General features: G+C 42.2%; 1 protein-coding gene and 1 long non-coding RNA gene across 8 annotated transcripts in view; one reads left to right on the forward strand and one right to left on the reverse strand.

The window, feature by feature from the left end:
* LOC143906306 (uncharacterized) overlaps positions 1-23,865 on the reverse strand; it is a 219,933-nt gene that overhangs the window by 14,173 nt on the left and 181,895 nt on the right. For all 7 annotated transcript variants that reach the window (XM_077422312.1, XM_077422308.1, XM_077422310.1 and 4 more), the window contains 4 exons: positions 8,123-8,251; positions 7,890-8,005; positions 7,420-7,639; positions 5,609-5,743 (listed from right to left, as the gene is read on the reverse strand). In XM_077422312.1, the coding sequence (XP_077278438.1) occupies positions 5,609-5,743; positions 7,420-7,639; positions 7,890-8,005; positions 8,123-8,251 (600 nt within the window). The remainder of the gene's footprint in view (positions 1-5,608; positions 5,744-7,419; positions 7,640-7,889; positions 8,006-8,122; positions 8,252-23,865) is intronic.
* Positions 7,531-9,139, forward strand: LOC143906307 (uncharacterized). The gene is made up of 3 exons (XR_013259477.1): positions 7,531-7,659; positions 7,914-8,101; positions 8,183-9,139. It is a non-coding gene; the product is annotated as an uncharacterized LOC143906307 (long non-coding RNA).

A 23,865-nucleotide genomic window follows, 5' to 3' on the forward strand; every position in this document is an offset into this window, starting at 1 on the left:
ATGTGGATGAAAAACTATTATTGAATGTGAGAATAAAAAAATTAAAACGTGACCGCGGCTTTCTAAATTTGGTATGAAAGGAGAAAATCTTTAATCTTGCAGCCACAAGCAATCAAAGTTTTATAAAACTAAGTATAGAGACACCAATTATGAAAATTTAAATAAATTATATTTGAGAGACTGTCGGATTGACTTACATTTAAACGTATATATTATTGGATCATCATTATCTGTGCGCGCTTTATATATATAAAATATGAAACTTATTTATTAAATTTTATTAAATTATCCCCCTTCTGGAATTACATCCAATGAATTTTCCTATATACGGTGTGATGTTGAATAATCGCTGTGTAGAAGCACACGAGCCGTAAATGCCTTGCTATTTGTAGGCTGTATTACAAGCCGGCGATACCTGATTATCGCGATATCCCTCGCACACGGAATGGCAGTTTACTTTATCAGCGCGCGGGATAAAGCGACGGCAGCGATACGGTTGATCTGTGCCGGTTCATTGGCTGCTCCCGAGCAGGGAGCAACGGGGGATGGCTTTTAGTTGGACACGGCGTGCGCGAAGATTAAATTACTTGATGGCTATACCGGATTGATCCCCGATGTATCTCGCGTCCATGCACGAACGGTTATTAAATAGAGCGCGCTCTGGACAACTCACTTGAATAATCGCGATGCCCGGGTCGGACCTTACGACCCTTTGTCGCCAACGCGATGTCGCGCGCGATGCGCAATGATACGATTTTCATCTTTGGATGTCGATGTCGCTAACGCGTCGATATAGCGTTATCGCTTTTTTTTCACACGTACAAAATTCACTTGCGATTCTTAAATTTCCTTGCGATTCTAAAGTCGAAATTAATCTAGAAATTGAATTGAGTAAAAAAAAAAAAAAAAGAAACTCTTGATATGGAAAATGCAATTCTCAGGCAGTTTTATCCTATCTAATTTGGAATAACGTTATGCTATTCTTATACTTTTTGATATGACAGAGTTCGTAATCCACTTTCTTAGCTTTGTCGAACCTCCAGTTTGCGAGCTTCCTACCTCGTTTTATTTTGCATCATCTTAATACCGTTTCGGGAGTATCGCAGGAGGCGGAAGGCAACGGCCGGAAATTCGGCGCGGGTCGAGTCGCGCGATGGAAAACGTGCCCGGCTGCAAACGGCGCGGCGCGCGGGCGGGGTTGGAGAACGTGCGAGGCGGATGAAGCACGGGCGTTATTTCGCATGAATTTTTACGAGATTAGCCAACATAAAACACGCAGCAGTCCCATAGGCACGTACGTACGTACGTACGCTACATCCGGACGACCTGGTGCTGCTGCTGCTGCTGCTACTACTGCTACTGCTGTTGCTACTAAGCATAAATCGTCCTGGGACCGGCTGGCACCGGGACGGCGCAAACGTTAGAAATTAAAATAGATTAAAAACTGCCGGTAGCATCAGCAAGGCAGCGAGGCGCAACGCGCGTGCGACGAATATCACTCTTCTCGGATGCAGAAAGCGGAAACGATCCTCCTCCCTTCGTTCTCTCACGGCCGGGCGGAGAGAGAAGCCCCGCGAACACCTGTGAATCGCGGTCCCGCGGTTTCCACGGTTGGGCATCGCGTGAACGATGCAGTGCGTGATTTGTAATTCTTGCCTTCGATCTGGCAATTCGAGCGTTTGTCGTTTTCGATGTTCGTACGGTTGTCGAGAGACGCTTTATAAATTTTGTATCTCATTGAATCATAATCGCATTGTATATTTCTATCCGTATACTCTGTAAGACTTCATATTTCAAAATTAAATTGCTAATTTCTTAATTGTGAGAGAGCCTTGCACTGTCGTCATTTACTTAGGAAGATCTATTCCTAAATAAAAATGAAGAACAGCGCCCGTGTACATCATATATTGTAATTCGTTCTCCAAATCCACTCGGAAGGTTTCCGAGTTGAGAGACATATATACGTGCACGTTATCACAATATTTCAGACGTTTTACCGCCGGCATCTGTCGATCGAGGAGGGCAAGAAGCCGGGTGGTAAAGTCCGGAGAATCGATCGCTGTACCATATCGGTAGCGGCGACGGGGGCGGCGGCGAAATCTCTTCTGGGAAATCTCTTAACCCAGCCGGGCATCTCTCGTTTGGCCATTCGTTGGTCAATTCTTGTTCTTTTTGCACCGGCCGCATCAAGTTCGCCCCCGATGCAGCAAGGGCGGGGGCGGACAGGGGCGCTCGTGCGATAGACATTTCGCGTCCGTCCATTTCCCACGGCTTGCATAATGCATGCGACCGTTGGCTGCTTCGACGACGACGAGAACGACGACGTCGCTCCCTCGAAAGTCCCTTTTGTACTTATCTCTCCAGGTTCTCCGATCGGCCAGCCTGAATCCTGGTTCGCGGGTCACCGTCGGCTTCCAGCCTCGAGAGGAATCACGCGATACCTTTGTTTGTCGTCGTTCGACCCTCCACAGTATGTTTTCACGGCCGATTGGTCAACCTTGTCTCCGGAGGCTTCAACGTCGAAGCGAGCTGTCGTTCTGCATGTAGGACAGATATACATTGCACAGATTTAAATACGCGGAATTTAATCCTTTTCCTCCAACACGCCCGAAAATGATAAATATTTGTTTTCTTCATTTTTGTAAGTTACGCGCAAGTATTTTTACTATTTTCTCGTTGCGGCTTACGAGAACGTTCTGAGTTGTATTTCAGACGATTGGATCGACGCGCTTGTGAGTTTCAAGTGCGATAAATGGAGAAACGACAAGGAGTGACATCTGATCGAGTATAATTGTCGGAATAAGGGTCTGGAAAAAGGTTTTCTCTATAAAAATTGCGGAATATGTATCTCTCTTCGCGTACTACGTCGCTGTTCAATATGTATGGCTAAAAATCTTCTCTCAAATATCTTTCTCGTCACGTTTTTCATTTGATATGACCTCTATTCTATCTCCCTTGAATTCTTATCAGGCATCTCATTCTTACATCGATATCTCGACTTTCTCGACAAGAAAAAAGCACACGTATTACGAATAAAAATGCCTGCTATAATAATTTATCGTATAATAATGAATAATTTTAGATAGAGCAAAATGCAAAACATTAATCTTGTTTTATTAAACATTTTAATTTAATATTTTAATAAATTTTAATAATATTATTCTGTGTGATACATTATATATTATTTTATTAATTTTAATTTAATAATATCCACAGCTTTTTTTTGTGTGTATTAAATCATATATGGTATATTTAGTTTTATCATGTAATTCCTATTTGCAAGAAATTTGTTACTGCAAAATAAACCTTTTTTTGTGCATTTTTAAGTTCCCAAATTTTTCCCCTTTGTCGATATTTATACCTAACTCGTCGGTCGCGACAGTATTTTGTTATCAAAAACGCTGCAAGTCATAAATTCTAGAACGCGCGGGGTATTAAACGGATTAGCTGGTATTCTATCAACGCCTAGCACACACTTGCATTTATTATATTATTCGCGCGCAGTAAATCGATCGGCATTAAATGTTTACGACGTCGAAAAGACCGCGTCCATAAAACGCGCGATATCAACGCGAAGACTGGACTTGCCGTGCGCAAAGATTTGTATCATGAATAATACGCGGCCGAATACAACGAGCAAAAATAAAACTTTTTAAATAACGGTAATACGTACGTCACTGTACTCCCGTAATTATACGGAATTAAATATGTTTGCCATTACAACATCATTGAAGAAATTGCATTCGTTAAACGGTCGTACGGAGCGCGCAGATATAAAACCTGGATATCTACAATATTTCGAGAACCGGAAGGACTTCGTGACATACATAGTGTATACACCGTGTGTATTTTACGAGAGAAACGTTACGCAATTTATAGAAAAATCGAAACAAAAATGTAAAGCAGCGCCAAATTAAACAGAAGTTGAACGAATGTTGAAAAAGCTATCAGTTTTTTTTTTACCGCGGCATATTAACGCTCGTGTAAAAAACACTATACATTCGTTTCACACGTTCTTCTAAAGTTATTTAATCAAACGCGAAAATTTACTACATAATCGAAAGATTCTTTCATCGTAAACATCGTGCAATTTGTTTCTGAACGTTACGAGAAAAAATACGTGCCAACTGTTCCAATTTATGGTCATAAATTTTTGTTGCGTTTTTTTTAACGGATATACTCGCTTTACAACAATATTGAAATTACACGTAACGCTTTTTCTCTAGGAATAGTTCGGATAAAAGTAAACAGAGTCCTAAAATTCCGACTATACTATATCGACGAGGAAACCAGGTTCGTCAAATACACAGTTTTTGATACGATAAACGTAGCTACGTGCATATGTACTCCAAAGTTTCATTTATTTGAACTCAAAAGCCGAGAAAATTCGCAAAAAAATAATTTAGAGAATGAATAGACTTTGAAAGAAATGTTCAAAAGGATTAAATACCAAAATAACTATTTAATTTTTATTTAAATTAAGGTAAATGTACCAATGCCTGGACACGTACTTATGTCTGGACATTTTTATCATTTTAGTCCTTAAATAAGTTATAACGCGAATTAAAATCAAAGAATGAAAGATAAAAATATTTTTCTTGTATTATATTTTCATCTTTGATTTAATTCGCGTTATACTTATTTAAGAACTAAAAATGATAAAAATGTCCAGATATACATCTCACGTATCCAGGCATTAGTATATTTACCTTAATAGATCCAAGTATAAAATAAAAAAGCCGCGATTAATTAAATCCTCCCATAGAACTCATCAAAACATCGAAATAAGGCACAACTTTTGCGACTCTGTTGCGAGCCGTACCGATTTCCGAATCGGCTTCCGTATAGTTGCCGAGCGCGGCAACGATTGAACGATTTCAGATAACTACCATCTCCGTGCGTTCTCTGTGACATCTTTTCATTCGAATATGTACCCGGTACGTACCAAGTGGAATGCACGATGTGCAGAGAGAGAGAGTCGGGCTATACAGCCATCTTTCATACTTTGACTTCCGGCGAAATGAGTATGAGGTATCGCTTTGCATGCCGCCGTCTAGTTCTCGGATGGAGACGGATGATGGATTTGTCGGGGCTGTTTTATGATTACGCGCCCGACGATCTTTCGCTCCTTCCTCGGCATTACGACGGCGCTGGCTCCTATTTCGCGCGTCAGTTCAACCGTTGTCTCTTGAATACGTGCATGCCCGAGGTATAATGAATAATCCTCACTGTAGACGGCATGCGAACTAGGGAGAGAGAGAGGCTACTCGCTAATATCAAAACAAAGGTGTAAAGAGACTAAAAATGACTCGCGGCGAAATGCCCGTTTCGGGACTGCCGCATTGTTAACTGGTCGGCACGTCTTACGTCTCGAGCGCTCGCGTCTCTGCAAGGTTGGAAATTAGCGTTTAGAACTAATCTCCATCCTCCGATGCAAGGTTCTAAGGAGACTTAACCAGTCCCGTTTAGAGCCCGGCAGCCCGGCATCGCGCGAGTTGCCGAGGGATCTCGAAATTTACCAACTCACAATTACGATGCACATCACCTACAAACCAGTACAATGGTATTTCTCTAATGACCGCTCTAATAACCAGGAGAATCCACTTACTTATCCTGAGTCGATGGTTCCCGCGGGAGCCACTGCGCTGGGCTGCAGATCCTCTCCAAAGAGTTGGCGGTATCCAGCATCCCGCTCTCCGGCGAGCCGTCGAATATCTCGATCGTCGACTGGCAGGACTGCGCGCTGTAAAATCGATAGCCAGGAACATGTCTATCAGTGGATTTTACGACGGACGTCATGCGCGCCGAGGTCGTCAAAACTCATCGACCCATACCGGGAGAATTCACCGTCGATGTATCAACTGCAAATTCTCGTGTAGAGAATTTGAAAGGGTATGGCGATATCTCTAACGCAGTTTTCACAGAAACGAACAAAAAAAAAACTTTGGACTAAAAAAAATAGGAGTACGTATTAAACGTACTATTACACCCCGATTTATTCGTTTGTCAATTTCTCTTTTAATCTGTAGGAAAGATTGAAAGCTTTTTGGAAATGTTACATCCGATATTTGTTCCGGTATAATCCGTAAATGTATCACTCGAACCAAAATATTCGAGTGCCGCGTTTTCGTTCGCTCTAATCGCCTCGTCTGCGGAAAGTAAGCTGCAGATCCGACACGAATGCCCCTATTACGCGTGCATAAAAATAGAGTAAAAAGGAAAAAAGACAGAGAGAGAAAGATACGGTTTGGAGGGTTTGGTCGACGGGTGAGAGACGCACGATATTCCCCCGTGCTCGGAGATACTTTCTCGGTTCACCTGGCGCTCGGATTTACAATATTCCGTTCAAAATTCATGCTACCTTCAATAAAACCATCCGTTCTGTGTCTCGTAAGCGCGCGCGCGCACCTTCTACTGGTTCATATTGGCGGTTGTATAGATATCCGCGGCCTCGAAGACCGACAACGCGGCGGCGCGTTCATATGCGATGTCGAGAGGGTTGTCGGAGATACGAGTCGTCGTCGTCGTCAGTTCTGGGGAGAAAGGGGTTCATCTCTCCCCCGCGGCGTGTTTCATCTCCCCGGACGCGTACATAACACGTCTCCGAAGGCGCGGATACGCGTTCCGCATGTCGTCGATGTATATAGCACGCGCATGATATAATTGAAAATCCCTGGGACGCGGACGCGACGGCAGTCGTAGCCCCCGCGTGATTTAATGCTACTTTCCGCGACTGTGCGCCGCGACGAGAGAGCTGTGTGCGAGGTGGTTTCCTTCTTCTCCATCCCCTCCTGGGCGCCGTTTCTATAAGTTACGCAAGTCGCCGCTAACTGTGAAATAAGAGCCCCGCGCGTAGTCGTATAACGGCGCAATTGCGGAATAATGATTCTCCTATGTGTTCTTAGATATTCCGAGGTTTCGCGACATTCGGATTTCTTAGATATTAATCAATATTGACGTGTTACTCTGATTCACGAAGTACGATATATTGTTTCACGATGTTATTTCAATAAAAATGCGCGCGCGTAAACGACGGAACTTACGGCGCTTACACGACACGCTAATCAATAATACAAATCTCCCGAACGTTTTTACAACAGTCACGAAATCCAACTTTACGTGCGTAACTCGCCGCGGATTTGTACGGATTGGCAAACACGAATCGAAAGTGGTGAACAAATCCAAAATGCAATTCCACACACACGCCGCGCGACACACGTTACGTGACTGCAGTGTTCATCGGCCTTCGGGTCCACGCAATCCACGTACAGTTAAATATGTCGATAAACACGAAGGAGAGCACGGGGCCGGGGAAGTAAAGAAGAGAGTATGGTTTCCCGCTTTCTAAGACCGCGGTCGCACGTGCGTCGCAATGCGTGACTTGAAGGCCCGTGAAGGCCGGGGCGAGACGGGTTGTACCTGAGGTTGTAACTGGCTAGGGAAACGTGTCCGGTGTCGTAAGCACGGCCACGCAGCACGAGTCTGCACGTCGTCGACTTGGGCTTGCCTCTGGTGTCGTGGTGGCCCGCCCGGACCTTCTCGCCGCTCACCTCGAGGTCGCAGCTGCTGGTCACGGCGCCTTGGTCCTTGCGGTGGTCGTGGAGGTCGCGGTTGTTGTAGTTGGACTTCATCAATTCGACTGGAAGAACAGACAGCTAAGTAAGTGAGCGTAGACAATAACTCGTTATTCTATGATACTAAGTTGAAACAGGAACAAAAATATGAAAAAGATTACAAAAATAATCTGAACTACTCTACTCTTTCAAATCTCTTAGCATTTTTTGATTAAAGCTAGAAGAAGTATATTAGAATTGTGTAAGTGTTAGACTAATCGGCGTGGTGATCTACGCTAGAGAAATGTAGGCGAACGTTTTCCTCTTGCTACTTACGACTTTTATTCGTGCTGTCGACAGTGATCGTCGTTGGAACTTCCGTTGTCATTTCTATAAAACTCAACGTCGCGACGAAGCCGTTATAATCGAAGGGCGATACTTCGGGGCCAGTTCTGCAAAACGATACGAACTTCTCTGAAGGCGCAGAAGACGATGAGATATTTAAATCGATCGAGAAGTCAAAATGGATCTTCTTGTTTGTTTTTCTGGTAAAGAAATGCGTTACTCACCTGAATTCGACGAGGAGTTCTTGACCATCGTACACCAGTGCCGTCTTTTCCTTGCCGCAGAGCATCTTCAGTAACGGACTCGACGACTTCGAACCCGAATAAACGGCGATGTAGTCGCTGGTGCAATGGCTGCAACGAGAATAGAAGTACTTCCGTATAAGGTGACTATGCATCCGGGGGCGCTTCAAGGACTTTGGTACTCCCTTCGTCTTTCGCACCGGGATAAACGCCGATATAAGCGAGAAACGTGGAATGAGGAAAGTGGAGCGGATAGGGCGTAGATTAGGAGACTATCGAAAACGGTCGAGAATCGTGTACCGATTTATCAGGAAGTTCACGAGGATGAACTCGATTCGAGGGGGAAGGCCGTCGAAGTTTCGCCATTAAGAAAATATCCAATATTACCGGCAAGGCAGAAGCGGCTGCGCCGAATTACCGCAATGGGATGGCGTGATTTATTTTACGAGGGAACTTCATCGCCGTACGCTTCGCAGGGGACGATCCCTCACAGCTGGGATCACTAAAATGCGATTTTAATAATGTGGCCAATTAGGGGTCATCGCGCGGCTTTATCGAGGAGATTGCCCCGTGCCTCCGGATCACCGTGTAGACGAGCGATGATTAAAAGTGGTCCTTCCCCTTGCAATTATCGCCGACAGTATTAGACGTCGGACGTCGAGCTCTGTTATTGACAAATAATCAAAGTGAAAGTGATTTCTGTCTGCTGTTAAGACTCTAGATATTACGTAATATCTGTAGACGAGATTTCTTTTTGCAAAATATATATAATATAGATAAATTGCAAGTGGAATTCGAAAAACGTATATCGTAAATGTTATTCTATTTTTTTTTATCGTAGCGTTCATATTGTGTGAATAAAAAATTAGTAAGTTTTAGTAAAATTAAATTTTTATTTCTACTGTAATTTTTATGTTTAAGCTGCACTTAATATTCCTCGAAAGACCGTAACGTCAGAGAGAGATAGTCCTGTAAAATTTGAATACGGATGCAAATGAATTTTATGCTGAATATTAATCAGAATATAACTCCTGGTTCGTCATCGTTATTATTACAAGTCGGTGCTGCGAGAGCGACAATGTAAAATATTCAATAGTGATATTCGCCAAGATTCTGAAGTAGCCGTTCTAAACATGTAACAGGTGCTTCAGAAAACTTTTCTCATAATTCTAATTTAATTACCTCACAGTAGAACGCGAAGAAATTAATGGGGAAACTTCGTTGCTCACAGTTCGATTTTGCCGGCTGAATTTTGCAGTTAAAATGAATTTCCATGCCCTCAAAGTCTCGCTGTCTCATCTTAGATACACTACTCCTGGACTCGGTTGACCTTTTTTCACCAAGATGCACTTAACATTAATCGCGTGCAACATGAATTGTGATGGATCAATTACGGTATATTGTATGTTGCACGCGATTAGCTCATCAATCTCGATCTGACGACCTTTACATCGTGTATATCTCTTTGTAGTATGTATGTGTTATGTCCGATCCATCATTTTACCAGATATTTCTTGCGATTTTTTTTTACAGATTTATTTCATTAAATACATTTCTAATTGGGGTGTATTGATCGATATATTCTGACAATAATTTTTTCCGCAATATTGCCACTTTACAGAATTAAGCTACAACTGCTATTTCTCGCAGCATTGTTATAAACAGGTTTTTCGATTTTTTCCTCTCTCTCTCTCTCTCTCTCTCTCTCTTTTTCTCTCTCCCTCTTTCTTTATCCATCTATCTATCTTTCTTTCAAACGCTCTCTCACGCGAACTCGTCGCTCTCAATAAATTAGATCCCACCCTAAAACCCACGCGAACAATGAACAGGCCGTAATTATTTTCATTAGGAAAGATCCGGGGGAAAAGAGGGAGCCGTCGGTCGGGAACGGATCGTTGCCGCGGAAATAGTTCTGCACGTCATTTTCTGCCCGAGCGGCTCGAACACCAGAAAATCGGATTTCTCCGGCCCCATTTCGCGCAAGGCTCGCGTCGCCCAGCCGTTGGATGGAGCATAAAAGAAGCGGGACGGCTTTCGTCTATCCGAACGAACGACGGTATCCGCATTGTGCCGTCTCGGTAACGCGTTACAAAATGCCCCCGAGATAATGTGCTCCGGCACAAATCCCCGCCGGAGTAAATTAAAAATCTTCTACTCGAGTCCCCCTCGGTTTCTCCCGTCGCGAAATCCTCGTCCGAGCATCTCGTTCGCATCGTCCGGTTGCAAACACGAAGGTTTTTTTTTATGCAAGTTCCGAATTTTTGCGAGCGTGTCCCGTGTATCGCGCGAATACTTCCGTTTGCGAAATCAGTCCTCTCCTCGCGCTAAATAGCCTCGTCGAGATCGGCGATGCGAGCGCGACGATTCGAGCGAACGCGCGAAATCCAAGAGAAAACGAGAAACGAAAAAAAAAAGCGATATAACACGCGCCGGAGAATGCGTTGTTCCAAAACTTCGTCATTTTAAAACACCGTTTCTCTGTGCCGATATTCGAGCGAGCGAGCGCGCGGAGTTCCGATAAATCGCGGTATTGAAATCGAATGAATAACATACTAGATCGAAAAATGTGTGATCCTAAATTTTTATTCTTTTTTTCTCCCATTTTGTAAATGTAAAAAAGTGTAATTTTCTCTCATATTCAACTCATATGTTTCCGGGGTTTTTTCCCCCCGATTCTTCGTTTCGTCGTTGAGTGAGTTTTTGGCGGGGATTTCGCGTGTCCTTCCCGATATTCCCGGGAAAAATGATATTGTTTGCGTTGTGTCGCACTTCCAATTTCGGGATTACGATTTTTGCAGGATTTTTCAAACGTGCGTTTATTACAATTCGCGATGAGAAGAAGTATCGAAGAGTTAAACAAACCGAGGAATGTTCTTTAGCGGCGCGACTCTCGGGGTGGCATAAAGTTCCGCGGAACATTTTATCCTCATTAATGGGGAGGCGCCTTTGGAAACATAATAGCGGTCCGCTGAAAACTGCTTTTGCCGCCCCGCCTTGGCCTCCTCAACACGCTGATTATAAAGTGATTAAGGAGTAAAATCCGAGTGCAGCAGGTAGCGGGATGGTCGTGTGGTCGTCGGCAAAAGAAACCCACGGTGATTATGATGATTTTATTAATTAAACGTAGCTATAAAGGCGTTTATAAGGCGCTATCGCCGATAATACTGTCCTTCGCGTGTGCGGCAATTTAAACTATCATTATATAAAGGAAGACACATGTAAATTTTATATTCAGCTCGCTCTTCCCGTTAATGAATGTAGCATAATGTGCTTTCAATTGTAACGATTAACGCGTATTATGCACGATTAAAATCTGACCGGAAAGAGATTGACATGATTCCCTATTATCTCATCGAATTCACAAATGCTCACTAATTGTATTGCCAATTAAAATTACAGGGGGATATATCACGTATCTCGTTATGCAGCTACGAGAAACTTGGGAGCGATTTTCTTTAAAAACTCACATAAAGGAGCGATGATATCATTATGCGAGACAGCACAAGCGATGGAAATACAAAACGCGATGGAAAGTCCATTGTCGGACGACCGAAAAACGCTTTCAAGGGAACATCGTTGCGGTTCATTATACAACCCGGGTTGCGCCTTCGGCGAACGACGATGACGACGAGATGGAGAGAAAAACCTTGGCAATCGCAAGACCCGTTTCTTACAGCCTGACTCTCCTTGGTTTTTATTCATTCCACGACCTTGCTCTCCCACAATCCATCTCGTCTCGAGTTCTTTCTTCGCGCGGAATCTAAGGTGCGCAGACAGATTCACGGACGGCCCGGGGTATATGTTAATCCGGTTGAGATTACATCGTCGTAAAGGCGTCGAGCCGTAATTCCTGTCTTTCCGCAGGGAAGAAGTGCGACAAGTCTGAAAGAGCGGCCTTTATACGGAGATATATCCCGCCTCAACCTCGTCCTTTACGGTTCTTCATCAGCAGCCTCCGCACCATATTGAGTCGTGACGAAGAAAGAATAGTAAACCTGGTTACGTTTCCGTTCGCAATCCAGAGAGTATCATGATATTTCGCAGTTCCATTTCGCACGGGTGATAATTAAGGCGCCCCCGTAATGGACATTAATAAATTATCATGACATTACAAAGGACAGGTGTGCGCGAAGTTAAATGTTAGGGCGGCCGCTGTTGCGCCGTTAATTATCGTTGAGAGAAAAAGAAAATGCAGTGCGAAGATTAACACACCGGTTTAATTAAGATTCGGAGAATTAACGATTCATTGCGACAACTGTATTTAGGGGAGCGACCTCCTTGCAGCGCGCAGTACTTCCACATTTTTTTTGAATATACTCGCTAAGAAAATTTTTGACATTTATCCTATTAGTTCATCAAGTACCTAATTATAATTTTTATTCTTAATTATTTTACACATTCGGAATTATAATACATTATAAATATACAATTAGATTATTATATTTTTATTTTCGCTGCAGCGATGCGAAAGCAACACGTGCGGTTTTTACGTTATTTTAATAGATTTCTTTTTTTAAATAAAAAGCAAAAACAGCCAACACGCGTGCTGTTTTAAAAGATGCGCCGTCGGAAACGATATTGCGCGGGGAATTGTAACAAATGCAATTACGGTAATAATCCCGCGGTAGGCAATAACACCGCACGCAGTTGCATTAGATGTGCCGGTACGCGGGCAAATGCCACGTTTATATTACGCAATCAGAACAGCGCCAGCAGATATCGTACGTAACTGTGTGTAACTAATGCAGTACTATATGTGCTATGCGATATTAATGCACCGCCAGATCCAATTTACTGCTATTAATGCGGCATATAGATACGTTGCCATTTCGCAGCCATCTTGGGGGCGCGATGAAATCTGAAATCAAGTATTCGACATACTTCACCTGGCGGCGCCAGGTAATTATGGTAAAACGCGGTCGCATGAATCCATTAACTATGCTGATTGGAAACGATTGTGCATCGTCATCCTACATGGGCGACGTAGACTACGCCGCCCGTCACGTCGCCCATACCGAAGTCATATTTCCCCGGAAAATGGCATGACAGTATATTAATGCAGTTCTATTCTGTTTCATTACCTGCCGGAGGAAAATATATGGCTCGATAATTGAATTCATCCCGCGCGCGTTTAATTATCTCTGCCACCTTTAAGAAAATATTGACAATTACGGGCGCGATCGTATAAATCGGCAAGCAATTATACGGCGGCGATAAAATAGGTGGTGATGCTGTTGCATTGCCATAAACGTTGTGCTATTTCTCCCCATTTGACTCATGAAATCAATATCTAACTCGATGTTAAAGTCTGCGAAGCCAGAGTTAGAGGATGATAAGATATATCAAATACACAGAAAGATGAGAACTATCGAAATGCACGATTGTAGAATAAACGGATATTTAAAACTCACGTATCGCGAATACTCGGCGAGCGCAATCGCGCGGAAAAAAAGATATTGGTTTCAGTAGATGGACCGATAATCCCACGGCTCAAAACTCCTGTGACACGTCGGTTCATTGCTTTATCGGCTTTTCACCTTCCCTCGTTCGTCGGAATCCCAATGAGATGTAACTCGTGGAATTGGTTATATATATATATATATATATAGTAATAATGTCTTCTTCTTGTAATCAGCAATAAGAGAAAAAGAAGGGGGAAGCAGCCAGTGTTCCAGAAAACGGATGTCCGCCTGTTATCCAGATTAGCATTATTCGCCCCCTTTTATCGTTACCATAAAATCGTCCCAAGTTCCTTTCACTCTATTACCAAGTCGATGTTGCGAGAAACTAGAGAAAACAGACTGGCCCGTTTCGCGCTTATTTCGACGTATCCAGTTGAGGCAGAGATTTGTTTGCTACGCGATAAGTGGATTTGATCGCGACGTGAATTTCTCGCGCGATAAAACAATGTACGCATACGGTCGAAGTAAATTATTATCTATTTTTTTTACGAGAGGTGCGTAAAGAAGTAAATGTACTGAAATCAATCTCGTGGAGATATCGAAAGATGCGGGATCGAAAAGTTTGCACGTTTAAATCTTGACGTATGCGAGATTCAATTTTCCGCGTTTCAGATAATAAACCGCCGGCACTCCGTGGCGGTAAATAGGACGCGTTACTTTTGCCGAAGTGAGAAGCAACGTCCATTGTTCTAAGGGTCTCTAAGCCCCGGGGCGTGGTTATGATTAGCTTGGCATTTAATCCTGTCGTCGTTGTCGCCGGCTCCGTCACGGTGGTGAAATAGAGCCGCGGCGCCTCGTTGTAAATTCACTACCCCTGATTGCGAGCGGCGGTCTTCGTCCGCGCCGCGCCGTTCATCCTGGGTGCAAATGCATAGTTACACGAGACCGCTTTCGCGAAATCATAGAACGATAGCTTGGCACCGGCTGAGAGCAATGGTGGCGCCAGAGCCGCCAGAAATACGCTCTTCGCACGTAAATGTGCTTTATCTTCGTTCTTCGAAAAACTGAGAATTTTTACAAATACGCAATTTTATATGTTTAAGAGTAACAATTTTTTTTTAATTAAGTATCTGAGTTAATTTCGCATTAATAATATTTTTTCGATTTTACTACCAAAGAGGAAAGATTCAAAATAGCAAAAGAGTGAAATGTAAGACTTGATCTTGTTAAATATTTACTATTTAGTAATCAAAATTTTAAATAAGTTCACAGTTGTTGAGTAATAGTTATTTAAGCGCAATTTATATAAAATAATGTTTAAGAGTATTAAGTGATATTAACCGGGTATTAACTTTTTACTTGAGGAACGTTAATAAGTCCTGGTACTTTGGAGCGTCTTATTATAGAACGAGGAGCTCGCTAAATAAGTTGAGATAAATTAAACCATCTACTTTTTTCGCGCTTTTTTTCCTTCTCTTTCTGCTTCGGCAGTCACTCATTAAATATTAGGAAGAAAAATATTTACGGAAACGTTTCAAGGCAATGCTAAAGCTTCACGTCGCCGGGGTTGCATTGCCGTAGTTTAAAATCTCATCCATGTTCCGGGAAACTTAAAGACTTTCGCAATCCAATTAATTAAGCTCTTCGCCATTCCAATTATAGAACATTCCTGACTTCCTACGCATTGCCATCGAAGTCCTTCTTTTTCTCTCTTGATGGTAGCCGCGCTACCAAGCCAAACAATTAAAAGATTTCTGTTCGCGTCCGCGTAGAATCCACCGCGTTAAATTGAAGGATTTCAGCACAAATGCCTTCGCGTCATAGCGTAAATCGTGAACGTGTAATAGAATTTAAAAAAAAATAATTTTTCATCGTTTTAATCAACACACGAAATTGTAGATGCAACAGCCACGGGGGAAAATACGGAACGTGAAAAATTTATACTAAACAATTGTTGTGCAGGTTATTCTATTCGAGAGCACTGCATATGGTTGTATTGTACTTAAAAAAACGAGTTGATGCAGCACTATAATATTCAATTTATTGGTAATCGCGAAGCAACCTCGTAAGTTCTTCGTAAAGTAAGTACGTCAAATTTTTATTATTACCTTCGAAGATAAAATATAACAATTGCACTCGTGATCGCCAAATAGCCTTTTGTACTGTCTCTCTTTTTCTTCATATTCTGTATATTTTGTAAACTAATATATTCCCGTAACTCGTTGTTATTATTCAAGGATATTGAGGTGCCCCTCGAGAACATTAGATCAAGAGATTCTGCTTCATGCGTATCACAATGTTATCAAAATTCAAAGCCGTTCTACACTATCCTGGTAACAATAATACCAAAGATAATATTATTAGAGGTAATACCAACAGTCCATTCTTAAAAAAGATATTTTACTTGAGTGAATGTACTACGAGAGTAACTGTCGGCGCAAAAATCGTGTTTTGACAACTCATAAATAACAGGTTATTATAGATTGATTTTGGTTATCTTAATACGTGAATAAGTAAATGTAATAGTTGAGAATAAATGGCGCGAGGCGTGCGCTCTTTGTAGTGTCTAGTGTCTAGTAATAATAAGAAATGCGTTAAACCCACAAGCAAGTTAATCAATTAAATCTTAATAAATGCAATTGTGATTACTTATGGTAAATATTAAGAAGAAAGTTCGATTTTTTGTTAAAGAAAACGAGATTTAATTGATCGAATATTAATATTATTTTATCGCGTGTCTTAAAAATGTCTAAGGTACCATGACGAACGACGAACAAGGTTAGTCAAATGCGTAATTTGGTAAATGCTCGAGGTGTGTAGTTGTTTCTGGAAACAATTCAGTGTTGTTAGAGAATTGGCCGAGAGTAGCCTCTGCCACTGGCCGGATCTGCTTTGAAATGTTGTTCCCGAGATCCTAGTAGTAGCAGGCAAGGCATGAAATCGGGGCATGGTTGATGTTAGGTCGAGGAGTTGGCACAAGGATAGAGGTATGCTTTATCTCGGCGCTTTACACTCTATTACGTTTATTAAAAGCACGCGCGGAAGGCGCCTTCATGCACCAAGATATTGATGTAAGAGTAAAAACGAAGGAGACTCTTTTACGATTTTTTAGAAAACTGCCTTTCGTCTATCAGGAAAATAATGTCGCTAATAATGTTAAAATGCTTTGTGTTTGTCCGGAAAAATGATAAAATTAGACGTTCGAACGCCACAATAACTTTCTCTTATAATAAAAATGCATTTTCATATTTTTTACTTACGACCGATATTTGTTTTTATTGAATTGTTACTACACTGGTGAAAATGGAAAAAAGAACATGAAGGGCTGATATATTCACTACCTGGTAAGATACCCCTAATAAAGATTTCCATATATTATACAATCTTGTTTTTTTTTATCATGCATCGTGCTCGACCGTATACGAATGAAACAGCATTATAGGGTATCGTAGGTATAAAGTCTTGATGTTCTTTTTTCCATTTCCACCAGTGTATAAAGTGTAAAAATTATAAAGATTATATATATAGAGTAAGACGTACTAGAGATGATAAAAATATATAAATAATTTCTTCCCATTCAAAATACCCGCAGAAGAGGATCCCGATGGAGCAAATTATAATGCTTATAATTTTGTTGAAATAATCATAAGTGACCCGCTACTTCCTTTTACGCGCTTATGAAGTTACAGATAACAATTACCACGGCACAATGGTATCCCGTTCTGCAAACTCGATGAGTTGCTCCTTAATGAAGCTCGAGTTGTGCTCGACCCTCTTTGTTACTTTCTCGCTCTGCATCTGCATCCGCTCCGCTTTCGAAGCAGAAACATTGCGTTACCCGTCAAGAATATCTTTCGCCCTGTACAGAACGTTTACACATTTCCGCGGAATCGCAAGAAGTTATTACTCTCTCGCTAAGTCGCTGGCAAAATATACCATTTGTCGGTGTCCCGAGGCATCGTCTCTCGTCTCTGTCCTGAGAGCCGCGCGGAATTCGCGCGTCGAGCCTTGACTTGAAACTCGTGAACTTTCATGTCGCTTGAATTCCGTCTCGCCCGACCGCGCCTCTCCGAAGAGGAGGAGAAACTTATTTCGTTATTGTTTTGGCGCGTCGTCGCTTCGCGATTTAATCGCGGTCTTTCGCGTCTTTCACGTACTTATTCAACGATTCACACCGCGAGTTTGATCAACGCAGGTGCAGGCGCCGGAGGCTCCTGCATGGAGCGAATGTTAAGCAAACGTGTATATATAGCACCACATCTCTCTCTCTCTCTCTCTCTCTCTCTCTCTCTCTCTCTCTCTCTCTCTCTCCCTCTCTCTACTTCTCTCTTCGGCTCACTTTGGTAATTAAATTCAACAATTCGACGATCGCCAGAAACTTGTGCCGCGCCGCAGCTCATTGTGAGCGGAGCTCCCTGCCGACGTCGCCGTCTCCGGAAGTTTCGTCCGGGCGCGCGCATTATGCGCTTGTCACAACATTTTATTAAAAAGTTTCCGCTACGACGCGGATAAGGCGCTCCGAGCCAGCCCGTTTCGTATAAGATGTGACCGCGACGTTCCCCGCGATGAAAAGATTTTTTTGCGCGATATTTCACGGCTATCATCTTTTATCCAGCTCCCGTGATATTCCCGGAAGCTCTTATCCCCGTGACATATATCTTTCGGCCAATACATTATTTGGCTATTATTTCAGCGTCGAGACTATTTTACAAGCTAACCGACTTACCCTTTTAATAAAACGCGTATCCCATTTATATTACTCCTCTTTGTATAACTTCTCTCTGTAAGCTTCAGTAAATTGTAACAACATGTAACTTTAATGTCGAGAAACCATTTACAAACTATAAAAAAAAAAAACATTAATTTGACCATACAAAGTCATATTTTTAGAATCGCAGCACATTTGTGGCAAGTTCTTGACAAAATATTACACGTATGAAAATATAACAGTAAAAGTGTTTGACTATATTTGATCGACGATTGTTTCTGGTTATTTGTGAGTTTGGGAAATGGACTTTCAGAAATTGAGCAGAGAAGTCAATTCTCATTTAGATCGTTTAGGAGATTACATTGTCATGACCTGGTTTCCTTCTCCACGGTTGAGTCATCGGGCGGAGGGAAGGGCCCTCTTATAAAATTCGCGGAAAAATAATCGTCCGAGATAGCGCCTGTTCTCATCGTAAAGTCGGTCAGATTGGAATTAAAATAACTCTCCGGAAAGTTTTCGATCGACGGTGAGTTTGCCCGGTGACCGTATTTCGGGTTTTCGCCTCATCTGCATCGATATTGATTCGTTTATCGCGCGCGGATTTAAATTTATAAACATGACCCCCGAGGGAAGTGACAGTGGAAAATTCCCCCCCCCCGTTACTCAAGTATATGCTTTGCAAACATATGAAGGAAGCGTATGAATAAAAATTAGAGTATAAATAAAAAATAAAGCAGTGAAAGTGTGTGAAATTCATGAAAAATATTTCAACGATGCTGTTGACGATAGCAAATAAAATTTCAATATTGATGAAAATGTCGGTTTTTCATTAAGTATATACAATCATTTCGTGTGCGCACATTTGCTCGCTGCGGAATCAATTTTTCGAGGACCGGCACTGAAGGGTTTACAGAGTTGGAGCCGTATATCGCGAAACTACTTCTTCATTTCCGTTTGATGTAAAAAAGTGTTCTTGATCGCGGAAATGCAATCTCTCGCTTTATTGCGTTTGTTATGTCGTGGTTATTACCCGCGATACGCACACACGTTCGCAGATGAAAACGTGTGGTCCTTGATTGCCAATTCTGGAATTTATGGTTTCTCGCCGAGCGCGATCGCTCGCGATGGCCCGCTTGCGGTATCTCGCGTGCAACGTAAGTCTATACGTCTTGACCTTTCTCCTCCCGAAGGATAAAAGGGAAAAAGAAGAACGGATCGTCGTTGTCGGAGTAAATTTCGACTGATTGAACTAGTTGTTTCGAAGTGGAAACGGAGACTCCGAGACACAATATTCTGCCGCGTGTCACGTCACTCTTCCCTCCTCCTTCGGTTCCTCGTCGTGTCCTTCCATCCTTTTTCTCTCTCTCCTCCCGTCTCGCCGTTCCGAGACTGTTCCTTTCGCGTCGAGATGAAATTCAGAAAATTCGCGGCACCTTTTCACCACCCTTCCCTTCGAAGGGAAGAGAAAAGGTCTCGAGAACAAGTGCACCTCCTCGAGGTGCACCGAGGTCGCGCCTGCGAAGCTCCGGTATAAGAAGGCAAATAAATTCCCGACAGTCCGCGCTCTTCGCGCGGGACGTTCTATTTCTCTCGACGGTCATCCGACTGTTCGCTCGCAGGACCGGCGGCGAGATAAACGCGAGGACGTTCCTCTCGGAGCGCGAGAGATAAGTCTTTAACGTAGTAGTTCCGTATTTCGCGCACAGTGAAAGATAATAGATAACCGGCGATATATATATATATATATATATATATATATATATACGATGCTGCAGCGCATTTAATTTGCAGTAAGTTTTGGAATATCGTGTGTTATACTGATACAGCGCAAGCCTAAGTAGGGACAATTCAGTGTCTGACTGATAATTTTATCATAAACAGGGGACTCCTTTTCAAGAAACTTTGATTTAAATTTTATCAGTACAAATCGCTCTGCTCACGATAATTTATTGGACGTCTCTAGGTCTAACGCTATACGCACATTGGTAAAATCACGATTGCCATAATTCCTCACTAAGCTTCTCCGCGAGACGCGGTGAAATTATCTCGCGAGTCTAATAAATTTCCGACAGTTTGCACTTTCTCCACGTGACATTCCATTTCCCGCGACGGTCATCCTGTCTTCCGCCTACGGGACGACGAGAAGATAAACGTGAGACCTTTCCCTGAGTGCGGACGATGTGTCTTGAGAGCAATTCGATATTTCGCTCGCCGGACGTCTAGGATCGACTCACGATCACCCGATTGTCTTGGTCTCCGCGGGTCGGAAATAATGCAATGTCCGCGGACGTGACGTGGACAGTGCGGAAATCACTTTTATTCGGAAAACTATGTGATGCGATCGCCTGCCAATCTGCGTTTCTCATCCGAGACGGCATAAATTTTAAACGTCAGAAAATAATATTATGTTCGTATAGAGTATAGCGATGACGGACAAGCGCTGGAACGATATTTTGACGTTCCTAAATGACATGCTTCTTTTTCATATTGGGACGATTGTGTGTTTATTTTTAATATAATCGCGCGATGCAGCAGATATCGATACGCGCATCTGATGGCGGCACACAAATAATAGATTTAATATTTACCTTTAAAATATTGCCGAATGTCGATTTACGCTTGTCGAACTTGACACGCGCGTTTTTATTTATTAATTTCGCGCTGAAAGGTATTTTTGTAAATATTTAAAAGCGGCAATAGCACTCGCGATTATTGCAGGTGAAGTGCCTCACTTGTTTATGTATCTGTTAAAAACTATACTGTTTATTGATTCTCTGCATTCTGCAATCAAATTGAAATGATACTCGACATGTATGTATAAAAAGAGCAATCTAAATATTAAAAAAAAAAATATTGCTCTTATCGTGTCGTGTAAATTTTTTTATAATTGAGCAGCTGTAACGTAAATAGAAATAAAATTAACGCGATCGCAAGCAAGGGAAAGCGGCAGGGAAGCTGCAGTTTGCATATAAAGATAAACTTATTGAATGCATGATATAAATAAAACGGGAAATTAATAAGTCGATTAATTATACATAGCACGATTGCGTCAGGCGACTGGAAACTTTCAAACGCGACGCGAGAATCTTGATTGCTGGAAAAAGACAAGAATAAAGAATTACAACGACGACAACTGCATCTGACTAACGACCGCAGTATAATAACGGAACTTTCCCGGACACACCTAGGAAGACACTTAAGATAGTACGGCACGATCAAGGAAATATTTCGAAAACTCGCGAGAAGGAAACGGGTATTCATTACTACGACTTTATACTCGCAGTAAAATTTTATTGCGACTGTGGCGATTATTTTATATCGCGATTCGTTACTGCGTTCGACATTCGAGTTGACGTTCTTGGTAGCAACGAGACCTCAATGTGGCTTCTTTCATTGAACAATTGTTAATTACGGTGCGGTAATTAAATCTCGACCGTTAAATCCATTCAATTTAATTCGAGTTAATTGACAGGGAGAAATCTTCTTTCCCCCCTTAACAATAATTATCTTTAATTGTAATTAATTTACGATTAGCGACTAATATCTATCAAATCGGATAGAGACGATATTTCTCCGTGCTTGTAGATACCGCGTGTATGCGAAGCTCCGCTCATCGCGCTCGCAGTCGCACTTGTTTCAATGGGAACGGCGTTCCCATCGACGACAAATCAATGATAGAATCCTCTTCGCCGTTGCTGGAAACTGTGCTTGCGGTCTCTCGCGTCTGTCGTTACTTCCAATATCTCAGGGTAACGTAAGCTCACCCATTCCGCCGTTTCGGCTCTCCCAATTCCGGGAATTCCGTCCGTGAAATAAAGCGAGCGAAATGGGGAAAGAGGAAATCACGCGGGGAGTCGAGCCGCACGATTCGTCGTCGTCTCTCCGTATAACTCGCGGTTCGGACGAGAAAGCGAACGTACGTTCGGTGGATAAGATCGATCGCGTGGCGTGCGATCGCAATGGACGACTCTGTTCGGAACTTGCATTTCGAAGGAGGGCATTATGCGACCCTACGGTCAAGCGGAAGCGAACGAGAAACGCGCGCCCGATGAACACTTGACCCTCCCGAGTCCCGATTGGCGATGGTAGAAAATGGCGTGTTGGATCGCTTCGAGGGATTGCGAAGGAGATGAAATAAAAAAAAAGGGGGAAGAAAGATCGTAGAGGAATTACGGTAATAGATGAACAGAATTTATCCTTACCATAGCGTTGCTCGTTTCAATTTATCATTTTTGCAAAATTTCGATAAAACTTTACTTCACAGTTCACATAATATGCAATTCGCGTAAAGTAAGATTTATATGTACATTAAATAATTTTTCTAAGGAATTAAGAAAATTGTCTACTGTATATATACACGATAAAATTATCGTAATTACGTGTGGAAATGGTATTACAATAAAGAGATATAATAAGGAAGAATAACAGGAAAGCCATGTGGAATATGTTCTTGTATCCAAATGTCTCGTAATTGGATTATCGAGAAACGTAATAATTCGTCTCTCAGGAAATAAGGAACGCGTGCTGGTATGCCATGCACTCGGCTTTATTCAATACCCGGGAAAAATGTCGTAATAGTGTGCCGGGTAGTTTCAATAGGTAACGAATGCGCGAGGATGAGCGAACGCGAATAATGAATAATGACTCCATTAAAAAATAACTCCTCCCGCGCATTCACGGATAGCTCCTCTCTTAATGCGGAGGAAGCTGTTACGATGTCTGGTATATATCCAGTAATAATTATCTTTGCGTAAGAGAGGCGGAGAGAAAGAGAACAGATAAGTATTCACTGGATAAATTCCGCGTGGAACAAGGACACAAGAAATGCAATGTAAACAGTAAAGCTACAATTGTTAAATACAATTTGTTGGCAGCAGCCAAGAAATTTCAAGTCAATTCGTACCGTTTCTCATGAAGTAGTATTACTTCAGCCAGAGGAGAATCTGAACAATATTTCTACAGAATGTTAGAGAAAATGTCATAGCAGAGAAAAGGTAATGGTGGCAATATTCGTAAAGAAAAATCTGAGCCAATTTCATCCTCTAAGTAACTAAGTATTTACATATTATTTTTAACGTTTTTTAAAGAAATTGCAATAGGAAAAGATATTATAAAATCGCGTTATACAAGAACACTTGAAAAATAATTAATTATTAACACGACTGTCATGTTTCTTTTTTATTAATCCGGGTCGGTTGGCGTGATGTAAATGAGATTTTCACGCTGCCCGTAGAATCTTGTATACATCCTATATACGTTTTCTGTAAATTACTCGCGAGTTATTCCGCAGAGGGTGCTTACTCCTGCGAGTTCTTGCTACGTGTTGTCTTCCGCCCTATATCGTTTCGTCGCGGCACTCATTAATCACAAATGCCTGAAATTGCACTCCTCTCTCTCTCTCTCTCTCTCTCTCTCTCTCTCTCTCTTTCACCCACCCTCGGCAATCGCTCCCTTCGTACTGACGCCCCTAGTGCCGTAGGACGTGCTTATTAGTTAATTACGAGCCACCTTCGAACAATCCAGCCATTAATGCAGCATCTCACCTATAATGTCTGCGGATGCTCCTTCGGTGTTGTCGAGAGATAGAATTGAGAGGATGCTTCGAGAGGTTGTCT

This window comes from Temnothorax americanus, unplaced genomic scaffold, assembly GCF_048541705.1.
Source record: "Temnothorax americanus isolate GAGA-0224 unplaced genomic scaffold, ASM4854170v1 Scaffold7, whole genome shotgun sequence".
Taxonomy (NCBI): Eukaryota; Metazoa; Arthropoda; class Insecta; order Hymenoptera; family Formicidae; genus Temnothorax; species Temnothorax americanus.